This window comes from Oncorhynchus keta, chromosome 25 (genome assembly GCF_023373465.1).
Source record: "Oncorhynchus keta strain PuntledgeMale-10-30-2019 chromosome 25, Oket_V2, whole genome shotgun sequence".
Taxonomy (NCBI): domain Eukaryota; kingdom Metazoa; phylum Chordata; class Actinopteri; order Salmoniformes; family Salmonidae; genus Oncorhynchus; species Oncorhynchus keta.
In genome coordinates this window covers 46738710-46761046 of record NC_068445.1, presented here as the reverse complement: position 1 = coordinate 46761046, position 22337 = coordinate 46738710, and the positions used below count along the sequence as shown (strand labels likewise).

The 22337-nt window shown below is 44.5% G+C and overlaps 2 protein-coding genes and 1 long non-coding RNA gene across 3 annotated transcripts in view; all 3 read left to right on the top strand.

Annotated features, from left to right (window-relative positions):
• LOC127911914 (PPE family protein PPE10-like) overlaps positions 1-5996 on the top strand; it is a 70272-nt gene extending 64276 nt beyond the window's left edge. The window contains exons 2-3 of the mRNA XM_052479964.1: positions 4818-5556; positions 5760-5996. Of these exons, the coding sequence (XP_052335924.1) occupies positions 5410-5556; positions 5760-5996 (384 nt within the window). The 5' untranslated portion in view covers positions 4818-5409. The remainder of the gene's footprint in view (positions 1-4817; positions 5557-5759) is intronic.
• A 42-nt stretch (positions 5997-6038) lies between these two features.
• The window catches only part of LOC118375790 (PDZ domain-containing protein 2-like), a 232384-nt gene continuing 216085 nt past the window's right edge, over positions 6039-22337 (top strand). Inside the window, 1 exon segment of the mRNA XM_052479737.1 lies at positions 6039-6623. Coding sequence (XP_052335697.1) covers positions 6205-6623 — 419 coding nt within the window. The 5' untranslated portion in view covers positions 6039-6204.
• LOC127911854 (uncharacterized) lies at positions 19782-21619 on the top strand. The gene is made up of 4 exons (XR_008079658.1): positions 19782-20960; positions 21021-21080; positions 21111-21320; positions 21383-21619. It is a non-coding gene; the product is annotated as an uncharacterized LOC127911854 (long non-coding RNA).

Genomic DNA, 22337 nt, shown 5'->3' with positions numbered 1-22337 from the left:
CCTCAGCCAAACTCAAGGTACTAAACGATATCATAACCGCCATCGATAAAAGACAGTACTGTGCAGCCGTCTTCATCGACCTCGCCAAGGCTTTCGACTCTGTCAATCACCATATTCTTATCGGCAGACTCAACAGCCTCGGTTTTCGGATGACTGCCTTGCCTGGTTCACCAATTACTTTGCAGACAGAGTTCAGTGTGTCAAATCGGAGGGCATGCTGTCCGGTCCTCTGGCAGTCTCTATGGGGGTGCCACAGGGTTCAATTCTCGGGCCGACTCTTTTCTCTGTATATATCAATGATGTTGCTCTTGCTGCGGGCGATTCCCTGATCCACCTCTACGCAGACGACACCATTCTATATACTTTCGGCCCGTCATTGGACACTGTGCTATCAAACCTCCAAACGACCTTCAATGCCATACAGCACTCCTTCCGTGGCCTCCAACTGCTCTTAAACGCGAGTAAAACCAAATGCATGCTTTTCAACCGATCGCTGCCTGCACCCGCATGCCCGACTAGCATCACCACCCTGGATGGTTCCGACCTTGAATATGTGGACATCTATAAGTACCTAGGTGTCTGGCTAGACTGCAAACTCTCCTTCCAGACTCACATCAAACATCTCCAATCAAAAATCAAATCAAGAGTCGGCTTTCTATTCCGCAACAAAGCCTCCTTCACTCACGCTGCCAAGCTTACCCTAGTAAAACTGACTATCCTACCGATCCTCGACTTCGGCGATGTCATCTACAAAATGGCTTCCAACACTCTACTCAGCAAACGGGATGCAGTCTATCACAGTGCCATCCGTTTTGTCACTAAAGCACCTTATACCACCCACCACTGCGACTTGTATGCTCTAGTCGGCTGGCCCTCACTACATATTCATCGCCAGACCCACTGGCTCCAGGTCATCTACAAGTCCATGCTAGGTAAAGCTCCGCCTTATCTCAGCTCACTGGTCACGATGGCAACACCCATCCGTAGCACGCGCTCCAGCAGGTGTATCTCACTGATCATCCCTAAAGCCAACACCTCATTTGGCCGCCTTTCGTTCCAGTACTCTGCTGCCTGTGACTGGAACGAATTGCAAAAATCGCTGAAGTTGGAGACTTTTATCTCCCTCACCAACTTCAAACATCAGCTATCCGAGCAGCTAACCGATCGCTGCAGCTGTACATAGTCTATAGGTAAATAGCTCACCCATTTTCACCTACCTCATTCCCATACTGTTTTTATACTGTTTTTATTTATTTACTTTTCTGCTCTTTTGCACACCAATATCTCTACCTGTACATGACCATTTGATCATTTATCACTCCAGTGTTAATCTGCAAAATTGTATTATTCGCCTACCTCCTCATGCCTTTTGCAGACATTGTATATAGACTGCCCATTTTTTCTACTGTGTTATTGACTTGCTAATTGTTTACTCCATGTGTAACTCTGTGTTGTCTGTTCACACTGCTATGCTTTATCTTGGCCAGGTCGCAGTTGCAAATGAGAACTTGTTCTCAACTAGCCTACCTGGTTAAATAAAGGTGAAATAAATAAATAAAAAATAAAAAATAAATAAATAAATTAAGGCTGTAATGTGATGTCATTATGGGGTATTGTGATGTCATTAAGGCTGTAATGTGATGTCATTAAGGCTGTAATGTGATGTCATTATGGGGTATTGTGATGTCATTAAGGCTGTAATGTGATGTCATTAAGGCTGTAATGTGATGTCATTAAGGCTGTAATGTGATGTCATTAAGGCTGTAATGTGATGTCATTAAGGCTGTAATGTGATGTCATTATGGGGTATTGTGATGTCATTAAGGCTGTAATGTGATGTCATTATGGGGTATTGTGATGTCATTAAGGCTGTAATGTGATGTCATTATGGGGTATTGTGATGTCATTAAGGCTGTAATGTGATGTCATTATGGGGTATTGTGATGTCATTAAGGCTGTAATGTGATGTCATTATGGGGTATTGTGATGTCATTAAGGCTGTAATGTGATGGGGGGAAAGTCAAGCGGTCTGAATACTTTCTGAATGCGGTGTATATTTGAAGTACAGTGCAGTAAAGTTTTGTGAGAAAATGCCGGTAAAATATTTTTTTATGCGACGATGTGTTTAATATCTGCTCTGAATTAAGATTCAAAGATGTCTACAGAGAGACTGGGGTGTCAACTTATGAAATGACATCTAGAGTTTGAAAAAAATAATAATAATTGGTTATTGAACTACAGTAAGTGAAGTGGATCAACACTCGGTAACAGAATGACACTCGGTAACGGAATGACACTCGGTAACGGAATGACAGTCGGTAACGGAATGACACTCGGTAACGGAATGACACTCGGTAACGGAATGACACTCGGTAACGGAATGACACTCGGTAACGGAATGACACTCGGTAACGGAATGACACTCGGTAACGGAATGACACTCGGTAACGGAATGACACTCGGTAACGGAATGACACTCGGTAACGGAATGACAGGTCACTGATCTGTACTTTACAGACGTGGATATGTGACATATTGTGATGTATGCTGAATAGGTACACAAAGGTAGAAAAATGCAATACTCTCCTTTACGTGTTTGAGTATCATTCTATTGGCTCTTCACGTCCACCAGTTGGGGAACCCTGTCTTAAAGTGATGCTCCAGAATTTAAAAAATAATTTCAGCCAGTAGTTTGGTGTACTACCTCATCCAGTTGTGTACTACGTCATCCAGTTGTGTACTACGTCATCCAGTTGTGTACTACCTCATCCAGTTGTGTACTACGTCATCCAGTTGTGTACTACGTCATCCAGTTGTGTACTACGTCATCCAGTTGTGTACTACGTCATCCAGTTGTGTACTATGTCATCCAGTTGTGTACTACGTCATCCAGTTGTGTACTACGTCATCCAGTTGTGTACTATGTCATCCAGTTGTGTACTACGTCATCCAATTGTGTACTACGTCATCCTGTTGTGTACTATGTCATCCAGTGGTGTACTATGTCATCCAGTTGTGTACTACGTCATCCAGTTGTGTACTACGTCATCCAGTTGTGTACTATGTCATCCAGTTGTGTACTACCTCATCCAGTTGTGTACTACGTCATCCAGTTGTGTACTATGTCATCCAGTTGTGTACTATGTCATCCAGTTGTGTACTATGTCATCCAGTTGTGTACTACGTCATCCAGTTGTGTACTACGTCATCCAGTTGTGTACTATGTCATCCAGTTGTGTACTACCTCATCCAGTTGTGTACTACGTCATCCAGTTGTGTACTACCTCATCCAGTTGTGTACTATGTCATCCAGTTGTATACTATGTCATCCAGTTGTGTACTATGTCATCCAGTTGTGTACTACGTCATCCAGTTGTGTATTACCTCATCCAGTTGTGTACTATGTCATCCAGTTGTGTACTACGTCATCCAGTTGTGTACTATGTCATCCAGTTGTGTACTACGTCATCCAGTTGTGTACTACGTCATCCAGTTGTGTACTATGTCATCCAGTTGTGTACTATGTCATCCAGTTGTGTACTACGTCATCCAGTTGTGTACTATGTCATCCAGTTGTGTACTATGTCATCCAGTTGTGTACTACATCATCCAGTTGTGTACTATGTCATCCAGTTGTGTACTATGTCATCCAGTTGTGTACTATGTCATCCAGTTGTGTACTATGCCATCCAGTTGTGTACTACCTCATCCAGTTGTGTACTATGTCATCCAGTTGTGTACTATGTCATCCAGTTGTGTACTACGTCATCCAGTTGTGTACTACCTCATCCAGTTGTGTACTACGTCATCCAGTTGTGTACTACCTCATCCAGTTGTGTACTATGTCATCCAGTTGTGTACTATGTCATCCGTTTCATATGATATGTCACGTCCTGCAAAAGAAAATCATGTTTTTGTGCAATTTGATATGTTACAAATCCAATTTGTACAATATGTTCGAAATTTATTGTGCTTAAGTTCCCAGACCGCATCTTTAATTACAAAATAAATATATATATATATATATATATATATATATATACAAAAATTCACCCTGTTTTTGTGATATCTAATTGATAGTTATGATTTTGTCTCATTGCTGCAACTCCCCACGAGGCTGAGACATGACCCGCTAATCCGCGTTACTTCTTAACACACTGCTTGCTTAGCCAGAAAGTCAGCCGTACCAATGTGTCGAAGACTGTTCGACTGACTACCCAAAATCAACTTGCAGGCGCTAGGCCCTCCACAAGGAATCACTATAGCGCTGGGCCTTTGGGGCTCCCGGTCAGTGCCACAGCAATGCAATGCCGTGTCTTACACCGCCAAAGAATATAGACTCTTAGCTTTCATTTTACACCAAATTTGATGTGATCCAGTGAACTTCACGCGTTGGTGCTCATGGGTCTTTTTACATGGAAATTGCCTCCCTGATCTCACGTCTGGAAAAGTGTGTGTGTGTGTGTGTGTGTGTGTGTGTGTGTGTGTGTGTGTGTGTGTGTGTGTGTGTGTGTGTGTGTGTGTGTGTGTGTGTGTGCGTGCGTGCGTGCGTGCGTGTGTGTGTGTGTGTGTGTGTGTGTGTGTGTGTGTGTGTGTGTGTGTGTGTGTGTGTGTGTGTGTGTGTGTGTGTGTGTGTGTGCGGGTGTGTGTGCGTGTGTGTGCGTGCGTGCGTGCGTGCATGTGTGTGTGTGTGTGTGTGTGTATAATAAAGCCTCAAATGGAACCCTCTTCTCTACAGAGTGCACTATCTTTGACCAGGACCCTCTTTGGCATTACTACAACTTCTCTGATTTAGACTTTTCTGCTTTTCTCTGTAGGTGAATGGCGCCTGAGCCCAACGCTTCCCCCAGTGTGTGTGTGTGTCAGTGCAGACACACACACCCTCTCCCTCGTCAGTCTCGGTTATCAGATATTTTTACCCTGCCTGGTCCGGAATCCTGCCAGCCAAGCGGATAATGGCCCTACTCTCTCTCCAGTTACCCCTCAGAGTGTAAGGAGCCGAGACCACGACACACACACACACACACACACACACACACACACACACACACACACACACACACACACACACACACACACACACACACACACACACACACACACACACACACACTTCCCTGACAGCTCTGGTTTTGTTTCTGGGTGATGACATCATGACCGGGGCGTTACTGAATGGGTGAAATGTGACAGACACACACACTCCTCGATTCTCGCTCCTCTGACGCCCGAAGTCTTCAAACAACATCGCTTGAGATGGAGGCAGCTTCAGTCCACAGAGCTTCCTGTGTTTGGATTTGTATGAACCGTTATCAGCCTTACTCCCACACCCCTTCCCAGCCCCGGTGCCTCTAGAGGGGCCCATCGACCCAGGATGCAGTGGGGCTCTGGTCAGGCCCAGCCCCAGCCACGATGCCCATCACCCAGGAGAACGCCCTGAGCCACATCCATCTACTGGAGGACTGGCTCCTGGTGGCTCAGACCAGGTACGAGGACCACTATGGAGACCCAGACCAGCAGTCCACCACCAGCAGAGACCCAGACCAGGACTCGTACCAGGTCTGTTTTTGCATACACGTGTGGGTGATGTCATTTCTTATAGCTGACATCAATTACATACTGTACTACGAATGCCTACTGTTTCTCTAAAGTCTAACGGTGGTCCACAATGTGGTTCTGAAATCTGTATGATCTATTGTCAGCCTCTGTAATATTGTGGAGTGATATTTCAATTCATTGTTGTAACTCCAACTGTATCCCAGGAGTCAGAACACGAGGAGGATGCCTGCAGCACGGTCGGTAGCAGCACGGTCGGTAGCAGCACGGTCGGTAGCAGCACGGTCGGTGGCAGCACGGTCGGTAGCAGCACGGTCGGTGGCAGCACGGTCGGTGGCAGCACGGTCGGTAGCAGCACGGTCGGTAGCAGCACGGTCGGTGGCAGCACGGTCGGTGAGCAGCACGGTCGGTGGCAGCACGGTCAGTGGCAGCACGGTCGGTAGCAGCACGGTCGGTAGCAGCACGGTCGGTAGCAGCACGGTCAGTGGCAGCACGGTCGGTGGCAGCACGGTCGGTGGCAGCACGGTCGGTAGCAGCACGGTCGGTGGCAGCACGGTCGGTGGCAGCACGGTCGGTGACAGCACGGTCGGTAGCAGCACGGTCGGTAGCAGCACGGTCAACAGCGGCGGCTGCAGAAGTACCAGAGGAGACATGTCTCTATGCCAGGCCGCTATACAGAAGCTGATGGAATACATTCAGCTCAACTTCACAGAGGAAGGAGAGATCCAGAGTACCGCCCTCCGACCCACGACGCCGTGTGGAGGTGTGGATGCGGAAGTGCGAGCCGTGTGCCTCACCAAGCGAGAGGGGGATGGGGCAGAGCTGGGACTCAGTTTCGGTAACATCCCTATATTCGGGGATCCGGAGGGGGAGGACAGGAAGAAGGGAGGAGGGAGAAGGAGGAGGAGGAGGAAGGGGGATCAGGGACCCGTGTTGGACGTGGGGTGTATCTGGGTAACGGAGGTGAGGAAGAGAAGTCCCGCGGCGAGGTGCGGTAGAATTAAACTACGAGACGAGCTGCTGTCACTCAACGGTCAGCTGATGGTGGGCGTCGACGTCACGGGAGCCAGGTAGGAGGAGCCTTTTCTAATGATTGTAATGCATCTCAATCATCATGAATAATGTGTATGTTGCTGCACACTCCCACTCAACCACAGAGGCCTGGAGGTTGTTGGATCAACTCACTTCAGTGAAAACCTGTAGGAACTATAGGTGTTTTCGTCACACACTGTCAGAGGCACAGTTTTACCATCCACGTCGTGCCAGTATGCTGCTAGGGAGCTGTCTAACATGGCATAGTTTAGAGCAGACAAATGCCCTCAGTGTGTTTGGCCAGGCAGACTCTGTGGTTCGTTGGCAGTGAAGAGAGAGAGAGTCTATTGGACACATGACAACTACTGGAGACTGGGAGGGAGAGAGGGAGTGAGAAAGAGAGAGGGAGGGAAGGAAGGAAGGAAGGAAGGAAGGAAGGAAGGAAGGAGGGAGGGAAGGGAGGAGGGAGGGAGGGAGAAAGAGTGAGAGAGAGGGAGAAAGAGAGGGAGGGAGGGAAGGGAAGGGAAGGGAAGGGAAGGGAAGGGAAGGGAAGGGAAGGGAAGGGAAGGGAGAAAGAGGAAGGGAGGGAGGGAGGGAGGGAGGGAGGGAGGGAGGAGAGAGGGAAAATGAGGGGAATATAGTGTGAAAAACGACATGTTTCGGTCCTGTTATAGGAAGACTTGACAGCAAGTCCAAGGTTCCATGTTAGAGTCAACATTGGCTTGACCACGAAGAGTATTACCATGACAGAAAGATAGATGCTGGAAATAGAGGTTTAATTTCATAAAGCAACTGGACATCTGACTGATCACATTATCATTCCATGTCCTGACTGGCCACATCACATTATCATTCCATGTCCTGACTGGCCACATCACATTATCATTCCATGTCCTGACTGGCCACATCACATTATCATTCCATGTCCTGACTGGCCACATCACATTATCATTCCATGTCCTGACTGGCCACATCACATTATCATTCCATGTCCTGACTGGCCACATCACATTATCATTCCATGTCCTGACTGGCCACATCACATTATCATTCCATGTCCTGACTGGCCACATCACATTATCATTCCATGTCCTGACTGGCCACATCACATTATCATTCCATGTCCTGACTGGCCACATCACATTATCATTCCATGTCCTGACTGGCCACATCACATTATCATTCCATGTCCTGACTGGCCACATCACATTATCATTCCATGTCCTGACTGGCCACATCACATTATCATTCCATGTCCTGACTGGCCACATCACATTATCATTCCATGTCCTGACTGGCCACATCACATTATCATTCCATGTCCTGACTGGCCACATCACATTATCATTCCATGTCCTGACTGGCCACATCACATTATCATTCCATGTCCTGACTGGCCACATCACATTATCATTCCATGTCCTGACTGGCCACATCACATTATCATTCCATGCAATATAAACTGTATCTGCTGATGAGCAGCATTCTTGGAATTGTGTGTGTGTGTTTGTGTGTGTGTGTCTGTGTGTCTGTGTCTGTGTGTGTGTGTGTGTGTGTGTCAAGTCAGGCTTCGTTAGACTGGCATCATGTGACAAGGCATCAAAAGGAGGTTGTGTGTCTGTGAGGGAGAGAGGGAGGGAGAGAGGGAGAGAGCCCTAAAGTATTCGCACTCAATAGTTGATCCGGGTCGCGAGGTGGGGGGGTCGTTTCTACGCTGATCAATGTCAATATCTGGGTCCGAGTCGCGAGGTGGGGGTAGTACTTGACTAACGCCTGTCCTACAACACTTGCGTTCTAGAAACCTAGATCAGGGATAGAGGCTATAGAGGCCATGCTCTGTGATTCAGTTTCCTTGGAAACTTGCCACAGTGACTCACGGGTCTGGCATACCCACATCCAGGCCAGGTCGCAGTTGTAAATGAGAACTAGTTCTCAACTAGCCTACCTGGTAAAATAAAGGTGAAATTAAATCCATACCCACACATGCACTCAGGCTCTTGCGAGTTGGGGTTCATTTCCCGCAATTCTCCACATTTTGCCATAGTGTGGAGAGAAATGTTTGCAGCTTTTAATATGATATCTGAGTGAGAGTGACAGCCAACTTCAAGTTTAGATAGCTAGCTGCTAGACTCCCTCCCTCCCTCCCTCCCTCCCTCCCTCCCTCCCTCCCTCCCTCCCTCCCTCCCTCCCTCCCTCCCTCGCTTCCTTCTTTCCTCCCTCCCTCCCTCCCTCTCTTGCTTCCTTCTTCTCTCCCTCCCTCCCTCCCTCCCTCGCTTCCTTCTTTCCTCCCTCCCTCCCTCCCTTGCTTCCTTCTTCCCCTCCCTCCCTCCCTCCCTCCCTCCCTCCCTCCCTCCCTCCCTCCCTCCCTCCCTCCCTCCCTCCCTCCCTCCCTCCCTCCCTCCCTCCCTCCCTTCCCTCCCTCCCCCTCCCTCCCTCCCTCCCTCCCTCCCTCCCTCCCTCCCTCCCTCCCTCCCTCCCTCCCTCCCTCCCTCCCTTCCCTCCCTCCCTCCCTCCCTCCCTCCCTCCCTCCCTCCCTCCCTCCCTCCCTCCCTCCCTCCCTCCCTCCCTCCCTCCCTCCCTCCCTCCCTCCCTCCCTCCTTCCTTCCTTCTCCCTCCCTCCCTCCCTCCCTCCCTCCCTCCCTCCCTCCCTTCCTTCCTTCCTTCCTTCCTTCCTTCCTCCCTCCCGCCCCTCCCTCTCTCCCTTCCTTCCTTCCTTCCCATACAGCTGTGTCAGGGAACTGGATTGAAAATAGCTCAATGGTTTTTCTCCAAGAGGCTCTGGTAGAGTGTAATATGTGTGGTTAGTGGAGAAGGATGGTTTCATGCTGTTTTGGAGGACAAGAGATGTAAAAGTAGAAAATATTTTAGGACCAATCCATATACTTTCATATACGTTCATATACTTTCATATACTTCCATATACTTTCATATACGTTCATATACTTCCATATACTTTCATATACTTTTATATACCTCCATATACTTTCCATATACTTTAATATACTTTCCATATACTTCCATATTCTTTCATATACTTTCATATCCTTTCATATACTTTCCATATACTTCCATATTCTTTCATATACTTTCATATACTTTCATATACTTTCCATATACTTTCCATAAACTTTCATCAACATCTTTGCAGGTGAAACTTCAGCCAACCAACCCCCAACCCTCTGCTGCTCTGTCAGTCTAGGGATAAAAGCCTGTCTGAGTACTAGTACTGTCAGTCTAGGGATAAGAGCCTGTCGGAGTACTAGTACTGTCAGTCTAGGGATAAGAGCCTGTCTGAGTACTAGTACTGTCAGTCTAGGGATAAGAGCCTGTCGGAGTACTAGTACTGTCAGTCTAGGGATAAGAGCCTGTCTGAGTACTAGTACTGTCAGTCTAGGGATAAGAGCGTGTCGGAGTACTAGTACTGTCAGTCTAGGGATAAGAGCCTGTCGGAGTACCGGTACTGTCAGTCTAGGGATAAAAGCCTGTCGGAGTACTAGTACTGTCAGTCTAGGGATAAGAGCCTGTCGGAGTACTAGTACTGTCAGTCTAGGGATAAGAGCCTGTCGGAGTACTAGATGTTTGAACTAGGTTTCTTTAGGCTACCTCTGATGTCTCTCTTCTTTTCTCTCTCGTTTGAAAGTAAAGAAAGAAAAAAGGGAGAGTGTGAAAGACGGACAGAAAGAGAGAAACTAAAAGTTGGAGAAGCGAGAGAAATTTGGAGAGAGGGTTGTCAGACTGTTCCCCGGGCTGTGAGAAAGTAAGGAAGAGAAAAGGGAGAGTGTGAAAGACGGACAGAAAGAGAAAAACAAAACGTTGGCGAGGGAAAGTTGGAAGGAGGGATATCAGACTTTTCCCCGGGCTGTGAGACTAACTATACCAGGAGGACGAGGAAGTTGTGAGCTGGCTCTTTTCTCATGGACCTGTGAAAAAACACTCTTCTCCTTTTTCCCACAACCAGTAAGAGCGGTAACTCTGCCTGCCCACATAGTGGTGACTTATCTTGTGTCCCAAACTGCACCTTATTTCTTATAGGGCCCTGGTCAAAGTAGTGCACTATATAGGGAATATGGTGCCATTCGGGGCGCAAAACTTTGCCTTCTGAGGGAAGGAATTAGAGACTTGTATAAAAGATACAAGCCCTGGCTCTCAGATTGAATAATGTTGTTAATCATCTGATGCTTTTCTTAGTCATTGTGGTGTGGGGCAGACGGGGGACCGCAGGCGGATATTCAACTGAAAGTTAAAGTGTGACTGATTCCCAGGCTAAGACGGGCTATGCTGCCGGGGTATAATGGTCTATCAGTGCCTGCAAGGCGATTGATCAGCGGGTTTGGATCGGGGGTACAGAAATACAAGTGTTGGATGGAGCTATGGGAAGAGAGGGAGAGAAAAGTGGCCTTGATGATCCAGGGTTTATTGGTTTCAGACCTGGGTTCACAGGTCTCAAATACAGAGTCCAAAAACAAGTCATTTTATTTTAGTATTTTAATTAGTATTTGTAAAATACTATTTTCAAATACCTGGGCTAAATGCATGGGAGTGTATTTGAGTGTTTCAAAAAACTTTCCAAGTGTCTTTCCAAATGCATAAAAAAAAAATATTCAACTACTTGTGGAATGTTGTCCCACCCCTCTTCAATTGTTGTGCGAAGTTGCTGGATATTGGCGGGAACTGGAACACGTTGTCGTACACGTCAATCCAGAGCATCCCGAACATGCTCAATGGGTGACATGTCTGGTGAGTATACAGGCCATGGAAGAACTGGGACATGTTCAGCTTCCAGGAATTGTGTCCGGATCCTTGCAACACGGGGCCGTGCTTTATCATACTGAAACAGGAGGTGGTGGCAGCGGATGAATGGCACGACAACGGGCCTCAGGATCTCATCACAGCATCTCTGTGCATTGAAATTGCTATTGAGAAAATTCAGTTGTGTTCATTGTCCGTATTTAATGTCTGCCCATACCATAACCCTACTGCCACCATGGGGCACAACGTCATACACGCTGTCTTCCATCTGCCTGGTACAGTTGAAACCGCGATTCAGTACAAACTTCTCCAGCGTGCCAGTGGCCATCGAAGGTGAGCCAATGAAGTATGAAACGTTTCTGGGATCTTTTATTTCAGCCCATAAAACATTAGACCAACTCCTTCTTTCAGTGTTGTTGGGAGAATGGGAACCGATCTGGGCTAAAGCCAACCTCGTCAAATGGCTTGTTGGTAGTTAGTAATGAGGTTGGTAGATTGGGAACCGATCTGGGCTAAAGCCAGCTTCATCAAATGGCTTGTTGGTAGTTAGTAATGAGGTTGGTAGATTGGGAACCGATCTGGGCTAAAGCCAGCTTCATCAAATGGCTTGTTGGTAGTTAGTAATGAGGTTGGGAGAATGGGAACCGATCTGGGCTAAAGCCAGCTTCATCAAATGGCTTGTTGGTAGTTAGTAATGAGGTTGGGAGATATGGGAACCGATCTGGGCTAAAGCCAACCTCGTCAAATGGCTTGTTGGTAGTTAGTAATGAGGTTGGGAGATATGGGAACCGATCCGGGCTAAAGCCAACCTCGTCAAATGGCTTGTTGGTAGTTAGTAATGAGGTTGGGAGATATGGGAACCGATCTGGGCTAAAGCCAACCTCATCAAATGGCTTGTTGGTAGTTAGTAATGAGGTTGGGAGAATGGGAACCGAACTGGGCTAAAGCCAACTTCATCAAATGGCTTGTTGGTAGTTAGTAATGAGGTTGGGAGATATGGGAACCGATCTGGGCTAAAGCCAGCTTCATCAAATGGCTTGTTGGTAGTTAGTAATGAGGTTGGTAGATTGGGAACTGATCTGGGCTAAAGCCAACTTCGTAAAAGTGCTAAGTGGCAAGTAGTATTACAGTGAAAACAAATATCCTTTAAAATTTTTATTTACCAAGTCGTTGTCTGTCTGTGGGTCCCAGATGGGTTGTGGATTAAAGCTGTGGTTCCCAAGCCGGATTGGCAGGTTTTACTGTCTGGCTGCTCTGCTGAGGCCCCGAATTAAATTCCTTTCTATGATCGGCTTTATGGGGGTGATTAAACAGGAAGTGCTAGTTTCCTTCAACTGCCCAATGGAAAGTGAGAGTCTACAGTAGTCCGACTGGAATCTTACTGTGGGCTACTGAGCCAGCCTATAGAATGGTAGTCTAGACTCATCCTGCTCTCCCTTGTATCATACTATAGCTGTACACAGAAATGTATAAATCATTTAAAATTCCTTATATTATGCAAACCAGACAGACATATGTTTTTTTTTTAACCTATAGCCAGGGGCACTCTCCAAAACGTAGACATGATTTAAAAACAAAGCATTTGTGTTTTATGAGTCCTCCAAGATCAGAGGCAGTAGGGATGATCAGGGATGTTCTCTGTTTAGTGAGTCCTACAGATCAGAGGCAGTAGGGATGACCAGGGATGTTCTCTGTTTAGTGAGTCCTCCAGATCAGAGGCCGTAGGGATGACCAGGGATGTTCTCTGTTTAGTGAGTCCTCCAGATCAGAGGCAGTAGGGATGACCAGGGATGTTCTCTGTTTAGTGAGTCCTCCAGATCAGAGGCCTGTTTAGGGATGACCAGGGATGTTCTCTGTTTAGTGAGTCCTCCAGATCAGAGGCCGTAGGGATGACCAGGGATGTTCTCTGTTTAGTGAGTCCTCCAGATCAGAGGCAGTAGGGATGACCAGGGATGTTCTCTGTTTAGTGAGTCCTCCAGATCAGAGGCAGTAGGGATGACCAGGGATGTTCTCTGCTGACCAGGGATGTTCTCTGTTTAGTGAGTCCTCCAGATCAGAGGCAGTAGGGATGACCAGGGATGTTCTCTGTTTAGTGAGTCCTCCAGATCAGAGGCTTTAGGGATGACCAGGGATGTTCTCTGTTTAGTGAGTCCTCCAGATCAGAGGCAGTAGGGATGACCAGGGATGTTCTCTGTTTAGTGAGTCCTCCAGATCAGAGGCAGTAGGGATGGACCAGGGATGTTCTCTGCTTAGTGAGTCCTCCAGATCAGAGGCAGTAGGGATGACCAGGGATGTTCTCTGTTTAGTGAGTCCTCCAGATCAGAGACAGTAGGGATGACCAGGGATGTTCTCTGTTTAGTGAGTCCTCCAGATCAGAGGCAGTAGGGATGACCAGGGATGTTCTCTGTTTAGTGAGTCTTCCAGATCAGAGGCAGTAGGGATGACCAGTGATGTTCTCTGTTTAGTGAGTCCTCCAGATCAGAGGCAGTAGGGATGACCAGGGATGTTCTCTGTTTAGTGAGTCCTCCAGATCAGAGACAGTAGGGATGACCAGGGATGTTCTCTGTTTAGTGAGTCCTCCAGATCAGAGGCAGTAGGGATGACCAGGGATGTTCTCTGTTTAGTGAGTCCTCCAGATCAGAGGCAGTAGGGATGACCAGTGATGTTCTCTGTTTAGTGAGTCCTCCAGATCAGAGGCAGTAGGGATGACCAGGGATGTTCTCTGTTTAGTGAGTCCTCCAGATCAGAGGCAGTAGGGATGTTCTCTTGATAAATTTGTGAATTGGACCATTTTCCTGTCCTGCTAAGTATTCAAAATGTAACGTGTACTTTTGGGTGTCCTGAGAAAATGTATGGGAGTTTAAAAGTAAATTATTTTCATTAGACATTTTGTGAAGTAAAAGTAGCCAAAATATAAATAGTAAAGTAAAGATACCCCCCCAAAAAAAAAAAACTACTTAAGTAGTACTTTAAAGTATTTTTTACTTAAGTACTTTATACCACTGGGTACAATTGCCATAATAAATAAATATGCAGCTCCAAAAATGGTTTGGTGATCAAGAATATTAACTGTTACATTGAAAGGTCACCAGCGACGGGGCAACAATTACTAACTTTGGCCTACTGGTGTTTTTGGTATGTATCAAGTGATTGACTTTGATCATTGACTTAATATATGACGCTTGCATTTGGAATTCGTTGTTACATTTTATTATTACCGAGGTGAAGACGCGTCACAGGCGCGCGGCTCTTCACTTCTGCTCTCCAAACTTCCCGCCAAGTGGAGTGATTTATTTATTTGTGTCTTATTGAAATGTTTTGCCGTTGCTTTGACACATTTAAAAAGCATAGGCCATATGTCGTAAATATATATTCCATATAATACTACAATAATTGCTAGCGTTTAATCACTCCATCCCGTACCGTTTATTGCAACATGTCCACATTGTATGTTTCAAGTTTGATAGGCTTGCTACGATACTTTTTTATTTATTTAGCCAACCATTTCTTACTCAGTGGACATGAACATTCTCAAGACTCATGAGGTAGAAGTTCTGTTAATTTAATTCAATGTCTGGTTTCGTTTGTTCACATTTCCAGGGTTGTGTCTGCGTTCCGTGTGTCTGCGTGCCGTGTGTCTGCGTTCCGTGTGTCCCTGCTGCGCGTAGAGGACCGTGCGCACCTCAGTGCGTATAGAAATAGGCTACGTGGCCTACGCAACACGCTTTGGAGTCAGAACGTCGAATAGGAGAAACATGATTGTTCAGTGTATGCATGGGGTTGAATTATCATTAATAATCATCATATCTGATTAAGAGGAATGTACCAATGGATGTGGAAATGGCCTTTTACATTGTAAAATCAGTTTATTGGTTATAAATTCCAGTCGCTGCAACAAAAAACTCAAACTGGACAACTTTATCTCAATCTCTCCAGTCAAAGACTCAATCCATGGACACTCTTACTGACGGTTTTCGTCTGCTTCTCGTGCTGTATTGCTGTCTCTACCTTCTTGCCCTTTGTGCTGTTGTGTGTTTGCCCAATAATGACTGTACCATGTTTTGTGTTGCTACCATGTTGTTGTCATGTTGTGTTGCTACCATGCTGTGTTGTTATGTAGTGCTACCATGCTGTGTTGTTATGTGTTGCTACCATGCTGTGTTGTTATGTGTTGCTACCATGCTGTGTTGTTATGTGTTGCTACCATGCTGTGTTGTTATGTGTTGCTACCATGCTGTGTTGTTATGTGTTGCTACCATGCTGTGTTGTTGTCTTAGGTCTCTCTTTATGTAGTGTTGTGTTCTCTCTCTTGTCATGATGTGTGTTTTGTCCTATATTTATATTTTATTTATTTATTATAATTCCAGGCCCCCGTCCCCGCAGTAGGCCTTTTGGTAGGCCGTCATTGTAAATAAGAATTTGTTCTTTACTGACTTGCCTATTTAAATAAAGGTTAAAAAAATAAAATACTAATTGTATGGTCCTGGGGGCAAGTGCTTATATTATGTAGGTCTCTACCTGTTAGATTATATTTGGTTTCTCAAGGGGAGCCTGATACAGTCTGGCCCTCTATCTGTGTCTGTTCAGATAAGACAGTGTAGGCCTGATACAGTCTGGCCCTCTACCTGTGTCTGTTCAGATAAGACAGTGTAGGCCTGATAGTCTTATTTATTTTGGTCTCGTATATATTTGGTCAATCTACTTGTATATTTTGTATTATAAACTGGGTGGTTCGAGCCCTGAATGCTGATTGGCTGAAAGCCGTGGTATATCAGACCATATATACCATGGGTATGACAAAAACATGTATTTTTACCACTCTAATTACGTTGGTCACCAGTTTATAATAGCAATAAGGCATCATTGTGCGTTTGTGGTATATGGCCAATATACCACGGCTAAGGACTGTGTCCTATCACTCCACGTTGCATTGTGCATAATAACAGCCCTAAGCTGTGGTATATTGGCCATATACCACACCCCCTCGGGCCTTATTGTTTAACGAATATGGCGATTTCACCATTGGATCACCAAGATCTGTAAATAAATGTACACTCTGAGCACGTCAACCTGCCTTGCCTTCAGCTGGTGTCGCGCACTAAACGGCTGCTACAAGGGCCCTATTTTACAATTACATCATCAAAATGGGTTGTAGGCGAAATCACGAAAAGGGCTGTCTGGTAGCCTCAATAAATAGACAACGATTTGTAGTTCCACAAGTCGTTTCCTGTATAGATGCATATTTTTTTTACTTGAAAACTTGTGACTCCACTTGACTTGACTTGACTTGACTTGACTTGACTTGCTCTTAGAATGCACGACTTGTACTCGACTCAAGTTTTACTTGAGACTCAGACCTTGTGACTCGAATAATAGTGACATGGTCTCGTCTCTGTCTCTCTCTCTCTCTCTGTATCCGTCTTTGAGGTAGGAATTTGATGAATTCTGAGAGCAGAAAATGTAATGTAGGCTAAATCAAAACGAACTAACAGGTCCCATACCATATCTCTTAAGGCGTTTACCACAGACAGACAGAGCAGAGATGTTCTCCTAGATGCTGTACCTCTGGAACTGAAACTCTGTATGTCTGTCCTTCAAAGAGGATATCTTTCTGAAGTTATAACAGGATCTCTTTATGAACTTATAACAGGATCTCTTTATGAAGTTATAACAGGATCTTTATTCTAGGTGAGTGTTATAACAGGATCTTTATTCTAGGTGAGGGTTATAACAGGATCTTTATTCTAGGTGAGGGTTATAATAGGATCTTTATTCTAGGTGAGGGTTATAACAGGATCTTTATTCTAGGTGAGGGTTATAACAGGATCTTTATTCTAGGTGAGGGTTATAATAGGATCTTTATTCTAGGTGAGGGTTATAACAGGATCTTTATTCTAGGTGATGGTATAACATGATCTTTATTCTAGGTGAGGGTTATAACAGGATCTTTATTCTAGGTGAGGGTTATAACAGGATCTTTATTCTAGGTGAGGGTTATAATAGGATCTTTATTCTAGGTGAGGGGTATAACAGGATCTTTATTCTAGGTGAGGGGTATAACATGATCTTTATTCTAGGTGAGGGTTATAATAGGATCTTTATTCTAGGTGAGGGTTATAACAGGATCTTTATTCTAGGTGAGGGTTATAACAGGATCTTTATTCTAGGTGAGGGTTATAAACAGGATCTTTATTCTAGGTGAGGGTTATAATAAGATCTTTATTCTAGGTGAGGGTTATAATAGGATCTTTATTCCAGGTGAGGGTTATAATAGGATCTTTATTCCAGGTGAGGGTTATAATATGATCTTTATTCTAGGTGAGGGTTATAATAGGATCTTTATTCTAGGTGAGGGTTATAACAGGATCTTTATTCTAGGTGAGGGTTATAACAGGATCTTTATTCTAGGTGAGGGTTATAAACAGGATCTTTATTCTAGGTGAGGGTTATAATAAGATCTTTATTCTAGGTGAGGGGTATAACAGGATCTTTATTCTAGGTGAGGGTTATAATAGGATCTTTATTCTAGGTGAGGGGTATAACAGGATCTTTATTCTAGATGAGGGTTATAATAGGATCTTTATTCTAGTTTAGGTTTCTAATTGTTTTTTTATTTATTTTATTTGTATTTTTTATTTCACCTTTATTTAACCAGGTAGGCCAGTTGAGAACAAGTTCTCATTTACAATTGCGACCTGGCCAAGATAAAGCAAAGCAGTTCGACAGATACAACGACACAGAGTTACACATGGAGTAAAACAAACATACAGTCAATAATACAGTATAAACAAGTCTATATACAATGTGAGCAAATTAGGTGAGAAGGGAGGTAAAGGCAAAAAAGGCCATGGTGGCAAAGTAAATACAATATAGCATGTAAAACACTGAGGGTGCCCGTGTTTACGGCTTTGGGGTGGTACCTGGTAGGTTCATTGATCATTTGAGTGAGATTGAGGGCATCAAGTTTAGATTGTAGGATGGCTGGGGTGTTAAGCATGTTCCAGTTTAGGTCGCCTAGCAGCACGAGCTCTGAAGATAGATGGGGGGCAATCAGTTCACATATGGTGTCCAGAGCACAGCTGGGGGCAGAGGGTGGTCTATAGCAGGCGGCAACGGTGAGAGACTTGTTTTTAGAGAGGTGGATTTTTAAAAGTAGAAGTTCAAATTGTTTGGGTACAGACCTGGATAGTAGGACAGAACTCTGCAGGCTATCTTTGCAGTAGATTGCAACACTGTCCCCTTTCAAATCAAATAAAATCAAATTGTATTTGTCACATACACATGGTTAGCAGATGTTAATGCGAGTGTAGCGAAATGCTTGTGCTTCTAGTTCCGACAATGCAGTGATAACCAACAAGTAATCTACCTAACAATTCCAAAACTACTGTCTTATACACAGTGTAAGGGGATAAAGAATATGTACATAAGGATATATGAATGAGTGATGGTACAGAGCAGCATACAGTAGATGGTATCGAGTACAGTATATACATATGAGATGAGTATGTAGACAAAGTAAACAAAGTGGCATAGTTAAAGTGGCTAGTGATACATGTATTACATAAGGATGCAGTCGATGATGTAGAGTACAGTATATACGTATGCATATGAGATTAATAATGTAGGGTGAATAATGTAGGGTAAGTAACATTATATAAGGTAGCATTGTTTAAAGTGGCTAGTGATATATTTACTTTGGCAGTTCTATCTTGTCTGAAAATGTTGTAGTTTGGAATTAATTTTTGGTGGTCTTCCTAAGCCAAGATTCAGACACAGCTAGAACATCCGGGTTGGCAGAGTGTGCTAAAGCAGTGAATAGAACAAACTTAGGGAGGAGGCTTCTAATGTTAACATGTATGAAACCAAGGCTATTACGGTTACAGAAGTCGTCAAAAGAGAGCGCCTGGGGAATAGGAGTGGAGCTAGGCACTGCAGGGCCTGGATTCACCTCTACATCACCAGAGGAACATAGGAGGAGAAGAATAAGGGTACGGCTAAAAGCAATAAGAATTGGTCATCTAGAACGTCTGGAACAGAGAGTAAAAGGAGGTTTCTGGGGGCGATAAAATAGCATCAAGGTATAATGTACAGACAAAGGTATGGTAGGATGTGAATACAGTGGAGGTAAACCTAGGCATTGAGTGATGAAGAGAGAGATATTGTCTCTAGAAACAGCATTGAAACCAGGAGATGTCATTGCATGTGTGGGTGGTGGAACTAATAAATTGGATAAGGTATAGTGAGCAGGACTAGAGGCTCTACAGTGAAATAAGCCAATAAACACTAACCAGAACAGCAATGGACAAGACATATTGACATTAAGGAGAGGCATCCTTAGTCGAGTGATCAAAAGAGTCCAGTGAGTGGAGAGGTTGGTTGGGGTCACGGCGATTTAGACAGCTAGCCAGGACATCGGTAGCAAGCTAGCATAGGATGGAGGTCTGTTGTTAGCCACCTCTTGCGTTCCGTCAGTAGATTAGTGGGGTTCCGTGTGGTAGAGGGGATTAGTCCAAATCACACAGCAACAAAAATAAAATAAAAACAATAGATATAGTTATAGAGGCCCAAGAAGAAACATAATAATAATAAAAATAAATAAATTGTCCGATTGTCTATTCTGAGAGCAGCCGGTAAGACAGCTAACGGTTAGCAGGCCGCAGATGGGCGTTCAGGTAACGTTGCGACGGAGGAGCCAGCCGGATCTCCTTCGGGTAGATAACGTCGGCAGTCCAGTTGTGAAGGCCCAGTGGGGCTCCGCGTATGCAGTAAAACGGGTCCGGATAGGTGACTGCAGCCCAGGAGTGATTGATGGAACTCAGGAGTGATTGACGGAGCTGGCTTGCTCCGGAGTAATTGATGTTTGCTCCGGAATCGACGAGAGCAGATAGACACACGGATAGCAGCTAGCTAGCTGTGAGATCCGGGAATGAATGTCCAGAGAGCAGTTGAAATCCAAGGACATGGAGAGAAAAATTGGTCCGGTATGTTCCGTTCCGAGCCGCGCCGTACAAAAACTGGCGATAGATTTTCGAGCTAAAGGATAGCTGATGACCACAAACTGTGGTTAGCTGAATACTAACGATTTGCCAGTAAAGAAGCTAACTAGCTTCTGAACTAGCTTCTGATTAGCTTCTAGCTAGCTCCTGGCTAGCTTCTGGTTAGTTTCTGGCTAGCTTCTTGGAGTTTCTGGCTAGCTTCTGGCTAGCTTCTTGGAGGATTGCAGATTTGAGGTAAATAATACTTATTTATAAATATAAATTGGTGAGGCGGGTTGCAGGAGAGTGTTTTGAAGATGAGTTGATGGAAAATAAAAATAAAATTATGTGAAAAAAAGTTGTAAATATATATATATACAGGACACGACAAGACGAGGACAAAAGACGTCTGAACTGCTATGCCATCTCGGGTTATCTCAGGTGATGGTGTTAATTGGATCTTTATCTCAGGTGATGGTTGTAATAGGATCTTTATCTCAGGTGATGGTTGTAATTGGTTCTTTATCTCAGGTGATGGTTGTAATAGGATCTTTATCTCAGGTGATGTTTGTATTTGGTTCTTTATCTCAGGTGATGGTTGTAATTGGATCTTTATCTCAGGTGATGGTTGTAATTGGTTCTTTATCTCAGGTGATGGTTGTAATAGGATCTTTATCTCAGGTGATGGTTGTAATTGGTTCTTTATCTCAGGTGATGGTTGTAATTGGTTCTTTATCTCAGGTGATGGTGTTAATTGGATCTTTATCTCAGGTGATGGTTGTAATTGGTTCTTTATCTCAGGTGATGGTTGTAATTGGATCTTTATCTCAGGTGATGGTTGTAATTGGATCTTTATCTCAGGTGATGGTTGTAATTGGTTCTTTATCTCAGGTGATGGTTGTAATTGGATCTTTATCTCAGGTGATGGTTGTAATTGGTTCTTTATCTCAGGTGATGGTTGTAATTGGTTCTTTATCTCAGGTGATGGTTGTAATTGGATCTTTATCTCAGGTGATGGTTGTAATTGGTTCTTTATCTCAGGTGATGGTTGTATAATAGGATCTTTATCTCAGGTGATGGTTGTAATTGGATCTTTATCTCAGGTGATGGTTGTAATTGGTTCTTTATCTCAGGTGATGGTTGTAATTGGATCTTTATCTCAGGTGATGGTTGTAATTGGTTCTTTATCTCAGGTGATGGTTGTAATTGGATCTTTATCTCAGGTGATGGTTGTAATTGGTTCTTTATCTCAGGTGATGGTTGTAATTGGTTCTTTATCTCAGGTGATGGTTGTAATTGGATCTTTATCTCAGGTGATGGTTCCACTGGTTGTCATAAGGTGTATGCACCAATTTGTAAGTCGCTCTGGATAAGACTAAATGACTTAAATGTAAAATGTAAATGATGGTTGTAATTTGTTCTTTATCTCAGGTGATGGTTGTAATTGGTTCTTTATCTCAGGTGATGGTTGTAATTGGATCTTTATCTCAGGTGATGGTTGTAATTGGATCTTTATCTCAGGTGATGGTTGTAATAGGATCTTTATTTCAGGTGATGGTTGTAATTGGTTCTTTATCTCAGGTGATGGTTGTAATTTGTTCTTTATCTCAGGTGATGGTGGGCCATAACTCACATTATGAATCATCCCAAATGGCACCCTATTCTCTATTTAGTGCACTACTTTTGTCCAGGGCCCTATTACCTATTTAGTGAACTACTTTTGTCCAGGGCCCATAGGGACTCAGCCTATGAATCATCCCACGATCTTCTCTTCTACATTTACTCCTCCTCTGAACCTGTAGATGTTGTTAGATTGTTGGGGTAGAGACTACATTAGAGTTTTGTGCCACTGTGTTTGTGTTGGATGGATAATATACATTCTACAGTGAATGGTTGCAATTGGGTTGTTGTTTTAACAGTGTCCACTAGGTGGCACTAACAGATGGTCATTCACAGATACTGCTGCTGAGTCGCCAACAGTCGTCTCCCACTCAGGTTTTTGCTCTCGTTCAACTGTAAACGGAACAA